The following is an 18,519-nucleotide window of genomic DNA, read 5'->3' as shown; positions in this document are numbered from 1 at the left end:
CAGCTGGTCATAAAAGCATATGCAAAACTCATATATGGTTTTCGTTGGTGTCAATCAGGGCTCTGTTCCGACGGAAAGTTCTGACGGAACGTCGGAACGGAGCCCTGACGCAGATGTGAACGAAGCCTTAGTGGAGCAGAAGCAGAAAAATAATTCATCTGCTTCATGGTATGCATAGTATTGCAATAGTTGAGATGAGAACCAAAAGCAGGACACCCCTGGAAATAAACCTTTTACCAGTGATCTGTTTAATTTGTTACATTTATATTAACAAAACTTCAATTCTTTTTACACTGTAAATATTTGAGACATCTTCCAACCTTGAATTATACAGCATTCTTCCTCAGTAACAAACACAACACAACTTGACAACCCAGAAGATAAATGAGAAATCGTCCCAAAAAAAGAGACTGTGCAGAAAGATTTACTGCATGTTACCTTTCTTCCCACAGCACAGCGCAAACAAGCAGATGAGCCGCACTCCATAAATCATATGCCACAATAATAAAGGGTAATATTGGTAAATTGAGTTCATATAATATTGAAATAAATTTACAGGAGAATGATATGGAGTCATATACAACCGTCTGTTTCCTTCTTTGAACTCCACCTTGGACGTGTTAATGGTGTGATAAACATCTGGCTGCTTCCCTGTAAGATTTTATGTAGGTTGTAATTCGAGAAGTTCATATACATTTTGGAGGTTGTCAAGTTTTATTGTGTCTATGTGAATTATAGGACAATCTATTGTAATACAGGAACAGTCCATTAACCATTGTGATGCCAGATTAGGGGATATTACATAGCATTGACTTGGATTTTATAAAAGTCTAATCAAAACATGGGAAATTAGGACCTCTGTCTTATGACCTTCCAGGAAGACCCTTACAGAGTTTGTTAAAGGGGGTGGGGTAATAGCGGGATTCACTGGTTAGTCGCACCCACTATTACTACCGCCTTTATAAACAGGGTCACTAGGGTTATGCCTAGTTCCCCTACCTTTTCCTTATACGAACGTCGATCTAATTGCTTTAGCGGCTACTCAAGGGAATAAGACCGTATAGTAAATAAAGGTAATATTTATTAACATACAGTAATCACACTCATATGTATAATACAGTAACTAATCACAGTACAGTATAAACACGGTATCACAATATTATACCGCCACCCACTTACCTAAACATACACAGAATACAGTTACGTTACAACACAATACACATAAGTTACTTGTGATTCTCACACGCTCTTTATCTCTATCCCACTCCCTCCTAATATAACTTTCCCTATACACTAAGGGTTAATACGGGATAAGGAGGAACAAGGGGAATGGGTTACTGTGTAAAACAGACAGCAAGGGTTAACTCAGGGACTCTGGGACAGCAAGGGTTAACTCAGGGACAGTAGGACAGCGAGGGTTAACTCAGGGACTCTGGGACAGCAAGGGTTAACTCAGGGACTCTGGGACAGCAAGGGTTAACTCAGGGACTCTGGGACAGCAAGGGTTAACTCAGGGACTCTGGGACAGCAAGGGTTAACTCAGGGACTCTGGGACAGCAAGGGTTAACTTAGGGACTCTGGGACAGCAAGGGTTAACTCTGGGACAGCAAGGGTTAACTCAGGGACTCTGGGACAGCAAGGGTTAACTCAGGGACTCTGGGACAGCAAGGGTTAACTCAGGGACACTGGGACAGCAAGGGTTAACTCAGGGACTCTGGGACAGCAAGGGTTAACTCAGGGACTCTGGGACAGCAAGGGTTAACTCAGGGATAGCAAGGGTTAACTCTGGGACAGCAAGGGTTAACTCAGGGACTCTGGGACAGCAAGGGTTAACTCAGGGACTCTGGGACAGCAAGGGTTAACTCAGGGACTCTGGGACAGCAAGGGTTAACTCAGGGACTCTGGGACAGCAAGGGTTAACTCTGGGACAGCAAGGGTTAACTCAGGGACTCTGGGACAGCAAGGGTTAACTCAGGGACTCTGGTACAGCAAGGGTTAACTCAGGGACTCTGGGACAGCAAGGGTTAACTCAGTGACTCTGGGACAGCAAGGGTTAACTCAGGGACTCTGGGACAGCAAGGGTTAACTCAGGGACTCAGGGAAGCAAGGGTTAACTTAGGGAGAGCAAGGGGTTAACTTACTCAGGGAGAGCAAGAGGTTAACTCAGGGAAGCAAGGGTTAACTCTGGGACAGTAGGGACTCAGGGAGAGCAAGGGGTTAACTCAGGGAAGCAAGGGTTAACTCAGGGACAGTAGGGACAGTACTCAGGGAGATCAAGGGGTTAACTCAGGGAAGCAAGGGTTACAGCAGGAGGAGACAGGGAGAGACAGGGTTAAGTGTAGCTGCTGCTACACTTGATACTTAGCGTGACTTTGTGGAGCAGCAGAGGCAGGAGCACGAGTTCGAGGTCTTTGGAGGAGAGAGAGAGGTGAGCCGTCGGTGGTGTGTGAGGCAGGCAGGCAGGCAGCTCTCAGCTGATCGTCTTCAGCTAGCTTTGGCTCCTGAGCTCGGCTTCTGAGCGTACCGACGCAGGGCTATTTAACCCTGTCGGTACGCTCGCAGCGGGGAGTGTGGCGCTTGCCCCAGGCTAGCATGGGTCGGCATGGTGATAATGTATCACCAGCCGACTCATGAGAGCCCGCACGAGACAGTCCGTGCGCGCGCGGGAGACTTGAAATGGAGACAGGGGATAACTATCCCTTGTCTCCATGGTTTCCTAACAAAGCAGGGACATGCTAATTGTCCTGCTCTGCTTCCAACCGTATTCATGACCAGGGCTGTTGTTGTTACAGCCCTGGCTCATGATACATTATATGTACTATACATACACATATATATTATACATATGTGTATATATATATACACATACACTGTATACATACATACTATATATATATATATATATATACACACATATATAGATATATATATATACATATATATGGACACTTCCCTTTACAGAGTTGACCCTTCTTTTTCAAGACTACTGCAATTCGCTCTGGCATGCTGGATATCAGCTTTTGTGCCAAATCCTAACTGATTGCAACCCATTCTTGTCTAATCAGTGCTTGGAGTTTATAATAATTTCTGTGTTTTTGTTAGTCCACCCGCTTTTTGAGGACTGACCACAGGTTCTCAATGGGATTGAGATCTGGGGAGGTTCCTGGCCATAGGCCCAAAATTTTTGTTCACCCAGCCACTTAGTTATCACTTTTGCCTTGTGACATGGTCCATCATGCTTGAAAAATAATTGTTCATCACCAAATTGCTCCTGGATCATTGGGAGAAGATGCTCTTGGAGGATGTTTAGATCCCATTCTTTATTCATGGAATTGTTCTTAGGCAAAATTATGAGTGAGCCCACTACCTTAGATGAAAAGCAACCCCACACATGAATGGTCTCAGGATACTTCATGGTAGCGCTCACCTTTTTTTCTCCGGACAATCATTCTTCTGGATGTCCCAAACAGTGTGATGGGGGCTTCATCATAGAAAATAACTTTACCCCAGTCGTCTGCAGTCCAATCCTTGTACTTCCTGCACAATGTCAGTCGGTCCTTGATGTTTTTCTTGGAGTGAAGTGGCTTCTTTGCTGCCCTTCTTGATACCAGTCCAGCCTCCAAAAGCCTTCACCTCACTGTGCGTGCAGATGCACTGACACCTGCCTGCTGCCATTCCTGAGCAAGTTCTGCACTGGTATTGAACCGATCCTGCAGCTGAATCCTTTTTAGGAGACGGTCCTGGCACTTGTTGGACTTTCTTAGGTGCCCTGAAGCCTTCTTCACAGCAATTGAACCTCACTCCTTGAAGTTCTTGATGATGCGATAAATGGTTGATTAAGGGGCAAACTTACAAGCAGCAATGTCCTTGCTTGTAAAGCCCTTTTGATTCAAAGCAATGATGGCTGCACGTGTTTCCTTAGAGGTAACCATGGTTAACAAAAGAAGACAATGATTCAAAGCACCATCCCCCTTTTAAAGCACACAGTCTGCTCTTATAATTCAATCAGCATGACAGAGTGATATCAGCGTCCTTGTCCTCATTAACACTTTCTCCTGAACTTACGAGAAGATCACTGAAATTATGTTAACAGGTCATTTTGTGGTAAGGCTGAAATCCTGGAAATGGGGTTTTTGTGAATAAGTTAATTTTCCTGGCAAGGAATGACTTTATAATTCATTGCAATTCGTCTGATCACTCTTCATAACAATCTAGAGTTAATGCAAATTGCCACTAAAACTGCAAACTTTCTGAAAACCAAAATTTGTGTCAGTTTCAAAATTTTTGGCCACGACTGTATACAGAAATGTGGAAAAGAACATTTGATACAAATACGGGGATGAAGTGTTAGGGATCTTTGTCCCCAGGTATTAAAGGTCGTGCCACACGGGTTGGGTAAGCAAATTGCATTTAAGATGCATTTACCATATTTTGTTTTGCAGAACCTGCACGCACTTTTAACTGCTGAAACTAAAGGGTTGTAGCCTCTATCTGGTGATAGGCCTTAGACACGACCATAATTCCCGAATGGTCAGTAGGCCCTTGATATAAAATTACTCCAAGACAAAACTGTTCATTTACACCTGCTTTATCTCAACGTGATAAGGCCACTGTATCATTTTCATTTTCTTGACTTGATATCTACTTCTTCCATGTTACATGTCTGCCTTATCTAGTCTCCATCATGTTCTATGGCATTTAGCTATAAGACTCTTCCCTCATGCCCACTTCAGTTTTTTTCTTCCGTGTGCTATCCATTTTTTTAACTGATAGCACCCTGACACATTCATTTCAATGTGGCAATGCACACTTACGTTGTTTTAACTGAACCGTGTGGCCGTTCCACCAAAAATAGGAAGGGTCCTACTCCTGTCCGTTTTGGACGGAACAGTCTCGGCCTTTTCATTCATTTGGTCCATGAAACAACGGACTGCACACGGAAGACATCCGATGTGGTCCGTGTTTCATGGATACCTCATTAGCGGCCGTACAACGGCCGACAGAACTGTGCATGAGGCCTTAGACTTTTTCATATTCACCTTACTTGTTTTATAGTTTCCTTCCCATGTCTTGAATTTATCCTCTTCATGTTTATTCCAGTCTTACTCGGTATACTTTCATATCATCTATTCTCTACTCATGTCCTCTGCTTTGTCATACTTTACAATGTATTACCAAAAAATGGCCTATTGTTTAATATTTTTTTAATATGCCGTTTTTTAAAAATATATTTTATGTCGCAATCTATATTTAAAAAATCCTATAACCTTTCAGCTTCCACACCAGTCACCGAGCACACACAAGAGGCTGACACTGCCTGTTTTGTAGAGATCACATTTCAGTTTGTGCTGTGTATACAAAGGGTAGGTTCAGCAGTCATCTTATTATAATCAGAGGACTGTATTACAATGAATGATATTACCTTTATTATAAAATTTGAGGCAGATAAGACAGGATAACACATTGACAAGAATTGAGGGAGACATCTCAGCCCCTCTTCCTCTTCCCCGCACAGTGACCTCCGTCACAGGGCATGCATACAACACTCTCTCATGAGTTGTCGTTTGACTGATTAGTAAAAACATCACCCTTTTATGTTTTATTTAAAATATTGAAATAGTTGCAAGTACCCACATACCGCCATATAATTCACAGTAACATTCCTTTGGTCATAAAGGAGATTCTCTTTAGTTTATTATACTGTAGCTATCATCACTGTGGGAGAAATTTTTGGAAATATTACAGAACTGTATATGAATTGATCTGAAGAAACATTTGTGGATCACATTAACATTTATCTCTTATTTGCTGGTTGATGCTTCACTGATATGAAATTGGTGTAATACCAGAAACCAGTTGCCATAAACATAAGGAAAGAAAATTTCGTTTGGACGCATTCAAATAAATCTAATATCTCTATCAATGATGAAATAGCGAAGGATTCTGACCCTGACCAGTGCTCTAATCTATTTCTATATATGTGATAGTAAAAACAAAGAAGATAACTGACAGCCACTAACAGTGCTGAGCAGTGTTGTTTTGTATATTCATTTCAAGCTTCAGTGTTTTAGCTTTTCCCTGAGCATTTAGCCAGCCAACTGTATCCGGTCTAAAGATACGCTCCATGACCACATATGGTATTTGCATTGAGAAAGTATCACTGTTTTTGGATAGATATCTAAGCAGATAGAACATATATATATAGTATGTCTACGGCTGGGAGAGTACTGGAGAGGGTGTTTTCCTCACCTGAATGGTTAAGGTGGGTGAGATCAGGAATCCAAAAAAGTTGGGTTGGGTTTCTCAGCAAAACTTAGTTTGCTAAGGTTTTTGGTAGGTCTGTTTTCCGGGCCTGGATTTCTATGAAATGGCAGGTAGGATTGGTAGAGGGACTTGCTATTCCCTCCCTTCTCCAGTACAGGGTTTTCCCCTAGCCCATAGTAGTATGTTGCTAAGCCATAAAAGTTCTGCAGTTAGTGCAGAGAGGGTCAGAGCCTGGGAATTCACACAAGGATAGTGTGGAAGTCCTTATCCAATGAACACCGAACTAACAGTTTATTATAGGTGAGGAAACTTGATGTTTAGTTAGTGCCCAAATGGGCAAGTTGTTGGTTTTGTTATATGCTACAAGTCTTGTATGCTTAATAAGCATTTGTTTATGTTTGGAATTTAAAATTGACAGTATCGACATTCTCATTGCAAACTGCAACCCCCTATACGCTCAGATCCTGACAATATATAATATAGTGATAGATATAGATAGAGAGATAATTGATTGATAATAGGTGCATTTCCCAAATCATTCAAACTGCAAACTCATGCACATACAGTAGAAGCATGGACAATTCTGTTCGGTCGGTATTCAGGGTTGTCATCTGGAATATAAGAGATGTTTAATGGTAACTATTTGACAGCATTACTCATGCAATGCTGGATACCTGTCTTATTTAATACAGATGAAGTTTGGCGGAATATTTGATAGTAGACCATTAAATTCACCATCTATAAAGTACAGATCTATATTTTAAACTCTGTTAAGGTCTAGGGGGAGAATACCGGGCTGCATTTAATTGAGACTAAAATATAGTTAGGCATGTTTAGTACCATTGCCAACCTATGGGGATAATCTGTATTTTTCTAAAAGAAGTTAAAAGCGACCCTCCTGTCTAAAGTAAAAATGTTACTATACATGGCAAATGTATAGTAAGTATACCTGGATATCTAATTTTGCTGCCGTTGTTCTGGTGTAGGGCTCCATGCATGTAAAATGGCCACCACAGAATGAGACTTCTATAGGAACAGTGTGCTTTGGTAGTATGAGACATGCCCCCCCCCCCCCCGCCCTCGGATTGGACCGGCAGCGCTGCATCTATCCTGTGTCTTTCCCTGCAGGTCCCATTGCAGAAGTTTTGGCTGCAGTGGAAGAGTTTCATAACAAGAGACAGCACAGAAGAGCGTGTCAGAAGACCCAGCAGCAGAGAGGAGGAAGAGAGTGCCAGGGAGGTCAAGAACAAGAATCTGTCTCTTGTTATGCAGCTCATCCGCTGCAGCTTCAACGTGAACCCCTGCAGGGGAAGACAGGATGGACACAGTGCTGGTCCATCCAAGGACAGGGGGGGCGGGTCTGACTACAAAAGCACACTGTGCATAGTGTAGTCTGAGACTGTGCTGGCCATTTTACAGTACATACACGGAAAGGGGACACCAGAACGGACAAACGGCAGCAGCATATATCAAAAGGCAGGGACCAAGTATGTTTATTATACATTTGTCATGTACAGTGAAATTTTTACTTTGGACCAGAGGGTGGCTTTAATATTTCTCAGCAGGGAAAATTATCCACTCACTATCCAAGATCAAAAAACTGAAGTAAAGTGTTGATGCTGTACTATATACTTTGCATAGCAATTCAGTCATCAGGTGTATTTTGGGGATTGCAGCTACAAAACTTCTGTATTTGTTGACATGGAGAACATTCATAGATTATAAATGTCCACATAGATGCCTAAATACACACTCAGGGGTGTTGGTAGACTGTAAAGATACTTGTGGCACTGACAGATACAATGAATCTGGTGATCGCTGGGGCCAAGAGATCTAGGGCACCGATCAAAAGGCCCATGTGCTACCAATAACTCTGCACTCCTCATCCACGGATGCACTACAAATAACCAAAGGAATGCCTGTAGCTACTGTCCACAAGGGAGCAAATTGTTACAGCTTGAGCATAATACAAATATATTACAAAAAGTACAGGGTGTTTGTGCAATTCATGGCTTAAAAGATGATTCTGACAAAAAAAATTCTCATTAACCTTTATTTATAAAAAATTCTTAATTAATGTTGATCTCAGATTTGCTCATCAAGACAAAGCCTTTGTATTTCTAGTTTAGCTGAATCCAAGCATTAACCTTCTTCATCTAAGTTTGATTATGTATTCATTGTTCAACCCTTTGTCAGTGATGTTTGTACCTATAAACCCTTTGTGACTTATCACAACTCTTCCACTAAACCCCCCAACTACAGGAATGAATACTTCATGTGTTTTGTAACATTATATGCACTCACAGGTCACCAGCTTGTCTTGGAGGACAAAGGATGTTACATTTCCTAATTACAAAACCACTATGTAATTTAATAGAACACTTTTATGGTGTGAGTATATAGAAAATAAATGTTACTCCAATTTTTAAAGGACTTTCTGGGCACCACTGCAGTTTTTTCACCCCCATTTATGCAGAAATTAGCATCGGGTTCTATTCAGGTGTTTTGGCAAATATTTGGGAACAAAATTGATGGGATAATAGATGCATTTTTCATCAACTGACTGTAATATATAAGCACTGGAATGAAAAATGTTTATTTCTTACACCAAAGAATAATATTGAAAAAATGTAAATTAGGAGAGAATACAGTTTGTGAACATGTTACATATGCTTCTATACTTAAGGGGGTTATCTTATGAAGACAAGCCCTTTTTATATTTAAGTGATCGTGACAGGTCCGACTTCAGAAACCCCAGCGATCAGCTGCAGCTGGCTATACATTTCCCCACAGTGGCCACTACAGACAAAATTAAGTATTACATGCCAGCCATTTAAATGAAGTGCCAACCATGTAATACATTAATAGGCCCGGTCCATGTATTGCATGGTTGGCTCAATCAATCTAGAGCGAGGGACCTCCGTCTATGATGGGCATATGCCCTAATAGGGCATATGGACAGCGGTGTCTTAACGCAACAACCTCTTTCAAACAAGTAACTATAGCTGGCTAATAAATCACATACCGCACAAACCGCCAATTTCTTGAGCACTTAATAGACTCAATGGATTTAATTAATCATGTAATACTGAAACTTGTTAGTAATACATGTGATATTTTCCACTACATTTTGCCTTCATTGCTTCGAACTGCTGTTTTTTTTAAATAAAGGTATACTCCAGAGAGAATAGATACACCGCGTTATGTCTATTACAGGGCCGGTGGTGTGGGGAGGGTGCTTGACACAGGGATTATTTCTGTGGTATTTTTTGAATCCTTCTGTCATGCACCCTCCCCTCAGGCCGGCACTAGGCATACTAGGCAGTATTTTACCGCAGTGACCAGAATGTAGTGTCACTTCCACGTTTGAATCAGGTCTTACCGAGCCAGCATATATACATATCTCACATAATACAGTCATATGGGCGTCATGTATCAATGTGATTACACGATTACACCAGTTATCAGGAAAAGTAGACATGGCCTTACCAAACATTATTCAATGCTTTTCTCTAGAGAAATTGCCAGTGACCAGCGCCAAGTGCAATTTAGAATTATTAGCCACCAGGGGGGACTTACCATTCAGACATTAGGACACTAACATAGGGCACAAGTCCAGAGAAGGCCCACATCAATTCGGTTAAGAAGAGCATTCTTTAAAGTTTAAATGCAGGGACTGCAATAAACGAAATGTAAGTGATAAGTGCTTGTCATTAATTTTATTAACCCAAATCAAGGGTGTCATGGCTGTAGTGTTTGGTAAGAAGCCCATAAAATGTAATGCATGGTGGTCTAGATCACTCTCAGTCCACCCTGGTTTGGCACCCTGTATTCCCCAGAAGATGTGTGCCCTATTGGGGTCACCAGCTCAGGGCAGACCAGTTTATTAGACTGTTGCCCAGTTTTCATAAATGTGCCTTATCGTTTCTTGTCATGATAGGCAAAAGTTAAAGAATTCAAGCTAATTTATTTAATCTGCAGATTACATTGTTTTCCAGCAAATAAAATGGCAATATATCACCTACTGCTTTTAATCGTAGTTTATTTTAGCAGAGTGCAGAGATCTTGGAATTCTTTGTCTGTAGCTGGAAGCAAAATAATGCATTATGTGTCGGAAGCGAGGGACTGCTGCAATATCGTCCTTTTTTCGATCTTTAGAGTTACATCATGTTCCTATTACCTTACTTAGGCAAAGGCATTCAATATTTTATTTTTCCCTCCTTATTTAGTCCCATTACATCACTTGATTGTTATTGTGTAATATAGGAAGGAAATAAAAATCTGCATAACAAGATGCACGGATGATACTGATCCTGAAATGTATTATTTAATCAAATGTAAGCAGAACGGTGGCTTACGGTTTTAGCACTGATTCCTTGTACCACTAAGGTCATGTGTCTGACCAGGTCAACATTTACATGGAGGGTGTATGTCCTCCCTGTGTTTGCATTGTGAGCATAGCATGGCTGTATTCCCAAACAGTCATCCTCAACAGTGTTCATTGCGCAGCTTCCTAAGTCTACACCAGTTTTCATATTTGATCCAGACTGCTCTGACATAGTACAATGGGATTGTTCCACAGTCCACTGATATCAGGGAATAAAGTAAATATGTCCACAGCTCTGCAGAATATGTTGGCACTATATAAATAGGACAAAATAATGATAAAACATAGACATGGATTTGGTAAACCCAACCACTGAAACTAAACAAAGTCAAACTAATTTAAGAGCCAAATCACATTATGGTGAAATCTAAATATACAGGGTGGGCCATTTATATGGATACACCTAAATAAAATGGGAATGGTTTGTAATATTAACTTCCTGTTTGTGGCACATTAGTATATGGGAGGGGGGAAACTTTTCAAGCTGGGTGTTGACCATGGTGGCCATTTTGAAGTCAGACATTTTGTATCCAACTTTAGTTTTTTCAATGGGAAGAGGGTCATGTGACACATCAAACTTATCGATAATTTCACAAGAAAAACAATGGTGTGCTTGGTTTTAACGTTACTTTATTCTTTCATGAGTTATTTACAAGTTTCTGACCACTTATAAAATGTGTTCAAAGTGCTGCCCATTGTGTTGGATTGTCAATGCAACCCTCTTCTCCCACTCTTCACACACTGATAGCAACACCGCAGAAGAAATGCTAGCACAGACTTCCAGTATCCGTAGTTTCAGTTGCTGCACATCTCGTATCTTCACAGCATAGACAATTGCCTTCAGATGACCCCAAAGATAAAAGTCTAAGGGGGTCAGATCGGGAGGCATTTCTTCTGCGGTGTCGCTATCAGTGTGTGAAGAGTGGGAGAAGAGGGTTGCATTGACAATCCAACACAATGGGCGTTGAACACATTTTATAAGTGGTCAGAAACTTGTAAATAACTCATGAAAGAATAAAGTAACGTTAAAACCAAGCACACCATTGTTTTTCTTGTGAAATTCTCGATAAGTTTGATGTGTCACATGACCCTCTTCCCATTGAAAAAACTAAAGTTGGATACAAAATGGCCGACTTCAAAATGGCCGCCATGGTCAACACCCAGCTTGAAAAGTTTTCCCCCTCGCATATACTAATGTGCCACAAACAGGAAGTTAATATCACCAACCATTCCCATTTTATTTAGGTGTATCCATATAAATGGCCCACCCTGTAGTTCTCTGGGTTATATAATGCGGTAGGTGTACCTGCAGTCCTATGTAAAACCACAGATAACACTTTAGTGATCTCACAATAAACTAAGCCACAGACAAACTAAGTTCTGATTCATTAGGAAAAAAAACCTCAGCCTTGCTACATCTGTATGCATTATTAATTTCTATATCATTTTAAAGAATTTCAAAGAAATTTCAAACCTAATCTATCAGAATGAGTTACACCAAAAATCTATACAGGGGGTGGGGGAACCGGGTGTTGCAGCCATAATACAGATGGCAAAATATGAAGGTATTATTACATTGCGAAACTAGTTTATTTAATTGAACATTGTTAAGGGAAATTGTACAATTCTCAGGAATCAGAAGCATAGCTCTTGGGGATGCAGAGGATGCAGCTGCCCCCGGCCCTGGAGCATAAGGGAGCACAAATGGTCCATCTGCCCCATATGAGGAGACTAGTACTATAAATAGCATGTTCCAGTTGGAGGGCACTGTTATATGTTGGGCCCATGCGCTTCAAGTTACTCCTCTGGCAGGAATTAAAGGGGTGGCATAGTGTTGGTCGCATTAGGCGTCCCTTATATGTGTCCTGCATAGGTACATCTTAGGGCTCATGCACACAGCCGTATTACAGCTCCGTTTTGTACGAAGATGTAGAAGGGCCTCCATAGAGATACATGAGCCCTCTACTGTACCGTCGTATTCTACCAATTTCATATGAAGGTTTATTCTGTTGGATTCGGTACAAATCCGACAGAAAAAAATAATTGCATGCTTCATTGGACTCCGTATGTACGGAGGTATTCCACCTGGAGGCATTGCTTCTAGGGAAGAATATCTCCGTATACATATTGAAGGAGCCTGTACGACACTGCACAAAAGCTGTACGGCTCTGTTCTAAAGGAGCCATAAGGACTCTGCGCGCTGCCATACAGACATGCCAGTGTGCATAAGCCCTAATTCTCAATTGGGAATGACAGCTGTCATGCAGAATGTTACTATGTTACTTATGAACTTATGGTTGTAGCTTTGTGGTCTGTAAAGAAAGACCAGGTAGTTGTAACTTTCATTGTGAGTGGAGGAGTATATAGTAGTTTCTCTGTTTGCCTTGATTTTCAGAACTGCAATGTTTGGAGGCAGGAGTATGGCTATAATTTTATGTCAAATTTTTTTGTGGTTTACTGAGACATGTTGCAGATGAGAATACAAAAACAGGGGGACAAACGTAACAAATTTTCTGCTAATGTGTTTTCCATTTTGTTCCAAAGCATGATCATATTTTTAATGGAGTAAAATTGCTAATACCTATTATTTTTCCTTTGCTGTTTGCAAAGTAGTTATAAAATGAAATAATTCTGTGATGAGCAGTTAATTATGCAGAACAATTCCTATCTACAATACATGAATTGCATTGGAGCTGAGTGAAATGAAAATGCATGTTAAATACGAGCTCTACTTTAAAAGGTATCGAATCCTGCTAAGGAAGCCAATTACTTTGCATTATTTTCCTTACTGTATGAAAATGCCTCTATAATGAATGTTTCAGCTCTTTTATATTATTTGATTGCTTACGTTTTATTCCAATAGTTACTTATAATTAAAGTTGTGAGTTGCATCCTAAATATAGTGAGTTCTTTGTCTGAAAAGCTAGGGGGGTTGTAGATACGTTTCTTTTCCAAAAATAATCCAATCTGCACATTGTTAACCGTATAATAATCTCCCTTTTGGGAATTCTCGTGCTACAAGAGGAAGGCACTTATCGGACTGTGTAGCATAGCGACTTTAAGCTACAGACAATTTGTTAAACACATTTTTTACATATAGACATCACTTATTTAGTTGGAGATGTGCTGTACATAATATATCAGCTTTAAATTAGTTTTAAGGCTTTTTAGGGCTCATGTAAATGGCCCTAATATGGATACATTATAGGCTATCTATAGACTAATAGGGAATCCATGAGGGAAAAAAATTGTGGTATATTCCAATACATGCCATATAATGAGCTATTCTTCCATAGTAGCATTGCTTCTAGGAGAGAATACGTTTCCTCACGGTGGCACCAAATGGTGGCAGATCTACAGACCTGTAGGGACTACATGTGCTGACTTCAGGGTCTTTGCAATCTTTGAAGATTTAACTGCATATTTGGGTGTAAACATTAGTGTCTTTTGGTTAAAACTTGTCAAGGTCTTAAAGCAGATTTGGCGTCCAGTGGCTGAAACAATCTGGAAGGTGTGTGATAACAGTAAGAGTAGTCAAGTAACAGTCTTACCTGTTTACCAGCTTTGGTACACAGGTAACCGGCAACAGTTTGTAGAGTTAGGCAAAGAGACAATCAGCAAACAATCCAATTTCAGTACACAGATAAGTGTCACCAGTTTTTAGTGTGAGGCAGAGATGTGGTCAGGAAACAATCCAAGTTCAGTACACAATTAAGCTGCAGTTGTTTGTAGAGTAAGACAGCAGACTAGAGACAGACAGCTCAATAGTCTGACAATGAAGAAGTGCAAGGGCGAAACTTATATAAAAATCAAAAGGGGTGAGACTAATAGGCTAAATAAGATAAGGAATCTCAAGAGGCAAGAATCAAGAGAACCTTAACATTAGATTCAGCAGTGAAGCTGTCCAATATTTTTGATAGCTCAACAAGAAGAGTTACTGCCTTGCACATGGGAGTTTTTGGATTCACTTTAAATTTTAATAATACTTCAAAGTAAAGAAAGTAAAATGAAAAAGAAAAATCAGTGAACATAACTCTTTCGGTTGACCTTTTTTGTCGTTACAAAGTCTGTACATTTGTATCCATCACTAGAAAAGCAGTGAATGGGTCCTAAACTGTTGTTAAGCTGCAGTGTGAGACACAGCCACATAGATGCAAGCGCTATATAGAGTAGTGCAATAAATCCTGGCATCTCTATTTCCTTAAAAATTCCTTTAAGAAAAATGGATGTAAGCTGTAATGGCTGTTATGTTGATTGTCACCAAGCTTTTCCAAAAATGTATATTACTTAGGCCTCATGCCCACTTCAGTTATTTTCTTCAGTGTGCTATCTGTTTTCTTAATGGATAGCACACTGACACATTCATTTCTATGGGGCCATGCACACTTTCGTTGTTTTGACGGAACCGTGGGGCTGTTCCAGCAAAAATAGGACAGGTCCTATTCCTGTCTGTTTTTGATGGAATAGTCTCGGCCATTCCATTCATTTGGTCCGTTGAAACAACGGACTGCACACGGAAGCCATCTGTGTGCGGTCCGTGTTTCATGGATCCGTCATTAGCGGCCGTACGATGGGCAACGGAAGTGTGCATGAGGCCTAAGAATGAGTAATTGCAGAATTTATAAACAACTTGACATATCAGGACGTTTCAAGGACTTTTATAAACAGATGAATTTTTTTTATCTTTAATTATGCCATTGATGTGACTTGATATAGAAGTGTTCAACCTTTACGGGGTCTGAAATTCTCTGCATTAGAGGTTTTTTTTTCCAATCAGTCAAGTTTCATTTTCTTTTGTGATAACATATTGATCTTTCTCCTAAGACCAATATCACGCTGATGTTGAAAGTTTCATATTGAGATATCTTAGGTCATTATCTTATTAAAGATTACAGGTTTAGACTTCAGGACTCCAGTGGGTATTTATAAGGTAGAAATCCGTTCCCTTCACTTGAATGAAGCTGAACTGCAATACCAGATATAGCTAATGGATGAGATTGGCACTGTTTCTTTAGACCCTTTTTTATAGTCTCAGGAAATCACATGAACATATTCTCATTGACTAATTCCTCCCAAAAATGTCTGTACCGTTATTGACAAAAATTAAAAGTTTTTTTTGTATATATAATGTAACTATTTTTTATGTCACCAGGCAGTACATGTCATACCACAGCTCTACCTACACTAGTTCGGACCCCGAGCCTCATTGTGCAACCATCCTTGGATATGAAGCCGTTTGTGACATTTCCGATGGAAAATAGTCAGGCTGTTGGACTCTTCCCAAACTTCAACACAGTAAGTACATGTATCATAAAGAACCAGTCAACTTTAATGAATTCTTTATAACTATTGTATATGTGTATGCTCACAGTTTGAACACCCATGAGTCTACAATACTTTACAGTCCCCAAGTTCTTATGGGTAGTAATCAGATCAAGAAAGTCAAGGGAAATCTTGTGAGATTTCCATCGTGTACAAAAGGAGGCAGTAAATGCTTTCACTGGCATCCTTTGTGGTGATAAGACAAACCTTATCTTATAGTCATATTGTTTCAATATTATTTGCCCCAATATCCATTGAAGCATGATAATCTAGGACGTTTCAGGACTTACAAGACCTAAACTATATCCAATACATCTCTTTGATCCCAGCTATCTTCCAATTTCTATTAATTCGTACTCATGAAGCATGCCACATCCACAGTTTTGCCTGTGTTATTTACTTCTCACAAAAGTATATTATACAATTACAAATGGCCTAAAGACAATCATAAAAGCTCAAAAGTGTAGGTCAAATGGTTGGTCCAATAAGGCTCTGGACGGCTCAGCATGACCATGTCTTACAATGTTGGGATTCATTTCAATGGAAGCCATGTAATACTAAATGCAGTTAAAATAGGTCGCTTTCACCTGTAATAAGAGCTGATCAACTGGGATTTCATCAGTCGTACCCACGGTGATCAGCTGATTTGCAGAGTAGCTGTATTAGGAAACATTTAGGGACAAAACCTTTATATTTCAATGAGGCAAAGGTGAACTTACACTTATTATGTTAGCACTTAACACATAATCATGTACATGCACGTCATGGGAAGGGTCCCCTTCCCACATTCCGACATGCATGTACGTCAAATGGGATCACGTGATCACCGTGGGAGCCTGACTGACAGCCGGGCTCCCGCTGCAAAGCCCGGTATAAGAGAAACCTCCAATCCAGGCCTTTTAACCCTTTGGGTATGTGCACATGAGGGCATTACGTCCGTAATTGACGGACGTATTTCGGCCGCAAGTGCCGGACCGAACGCAGTGCAGGGAGCCGGGCTCCTAGCATCATATTATGTACGACGCTAGGAGTCCCTGCCTCGCTGCCGGACAACCGTCTCGTACTGAAAACATTATTACAGTACGGGACAGTAGTTCCACGGAGAGGCAGGGACTCCTAGCATCATACATAACTATGATGCTAGGAGCCCGGCTCCCTGCACTGTGTTCGGTCCGGTACTTGTGGCCGAAATATGTCCGTCAATTACGGACGTAATGCCCTCGTGTGCACATACCCTTTAAAGAGGCTCTGTCACCAGATTATAAATGCCCTATCTCCTACATAATCTGATTCGCGCTGGAATGTAGATAACAGCAGTGGTTTTTATTTTGAAAAATGATCATTTTTTAGCAAGTTATGAGCAATTTTAGATTTAGTTTCTTAATGCCCAACTGGGCGTGTTTTTACTTTTGACCAAGTGGGTGTTGTAAAGAAGTGTATGAGGCTGACCAATCAGTGACCAATCAGTGACAAATCAGTGACCAATCAGTGACATACACTTCTCATTGTTCCTGCCCAGAATGATCCACAGCACAGTGAGATTGTGCAGTGAAAGAAGCTGGGCTGGAACAATGAGAAGTGTATGTCACTGATTGGTCACTGATTGGTCAGCCTCATACACTTCTTTACAACACCCACTTGGTCAAAAGTAAAAACACGCCCAGTTGGGCATTAAGAAACTAAATCTAAAATTGCTCATAACTTGCTAAAAAATGATCGTTTTTCAAAATAAAAACCACTGCTGTTATCTACATTCCAGCGCCGATCAGATTATGTAGGAGATAGGGCACTTATAATCTGGTGACAGAGACTCTTTAAATGCCACAGTCAATAGAGACCGTGGCTTGTAAGTGGTTTGACAGAGAGTGGGGGCTGCCCCTGTCAATCGCTTGCCATGACTGTATGACTAGTAGGTCGTGCCAGAGGCACGTCCTAATAGACTGCCTGTTAGTTTTACACTGGCAGGCACTAATGCTTTGGTATACTAAGTATACCAATGAGTTATATCAATGATCAGAAGAGCGCATTGTGAAGTTCCAAAGTAGGACTAAAAAAAATAATTACAGTTAAAAAAAGTTTGTTAAAGAAAATGTAGACAAATTGATGTTATTAATATGGTGTTATTAATGGAATACTTCCTTCAGCTGAGGGAGCATTCTGATAAAAACGTGCAGGACTGTGTGTTATTTCATAGTTCTTTCCTTGGCTTGTTTACGGCATCGTTTATCCTGTCAATAGACACCAGACTGTTAACTGGCTTGCAAGACAATGGTGTAGGTGTAGGCGCAGGCATAGGTGTACCTTAAATCTCCTGGGCTTTAATGTAAAATCTTTACCAGGGCTTCACCTATAATGTCTAATTTCTAATGCCCTCAGACTTCAGGTCTCTATTGCGACTGTTCGCCCCTGGATACAGGCCATGCAGTTTGTTATTGGAATTCTCCTGTAGCTAAAGGGTTCAATTCTAACAACAACTACATATGAAGGAATTGCGGTTTGAAAATTTCCAAAATATATTATTTTAGAGTAAATAAAGGTGAATCTAT

The 18,519-nt window shown here is 40.5% G+C and overlaps 1 protein-coding gene across 6 annotated transcripts in view; it reads left to right on the top strand.

Moving 5' to 3' along the window:
- ZNF385B (zinc finger protein 385B) overlaps positions 1 to 18,519 on the top strand; it is a 384,342-nt gene that overhangs the window by 281,766 nt on the left and 84,057 nt on the right. For 5 of the 6 annotated variants that reach the window (XM_075829528.1, XM_075829525.1, XM_075829527.1 and 2 more), the window contains one exon: positions 15,804 to 15,946. In XM_075829528.1, coding sequence (XP_075685643.1) covers positions 15,804 to 15,946 — 143 coding nt within the window. Of the gene's footprint in view, positions 1 to 13,303; positions 13,392 to 15,803; positions 15,947 to 18,519 lie in introns of those variants that run through there. The other variant, XM_075829530.1, reaches the window with a different exon arrangement.

Source organism: Rhinoderma darwinii, chromosome 6 (genome assembly GCF_050947455.1).
Source record: "Rhinoderma darwinii isolate aRhiDar2 chromosome 6, aRhiDar2.hap1, whole genome shotgun sequence".
NCBI lineage: Eukaryota > Metazoa > Chordata > Amphibia > Anura > Rhinodermatidae > Rhinoderma > Rhinoderma darwinii.
Note: the sequence above shows the minus strand (reverse complement) of the source record. Positions and strands in the feature narration are given on the sequence as shown.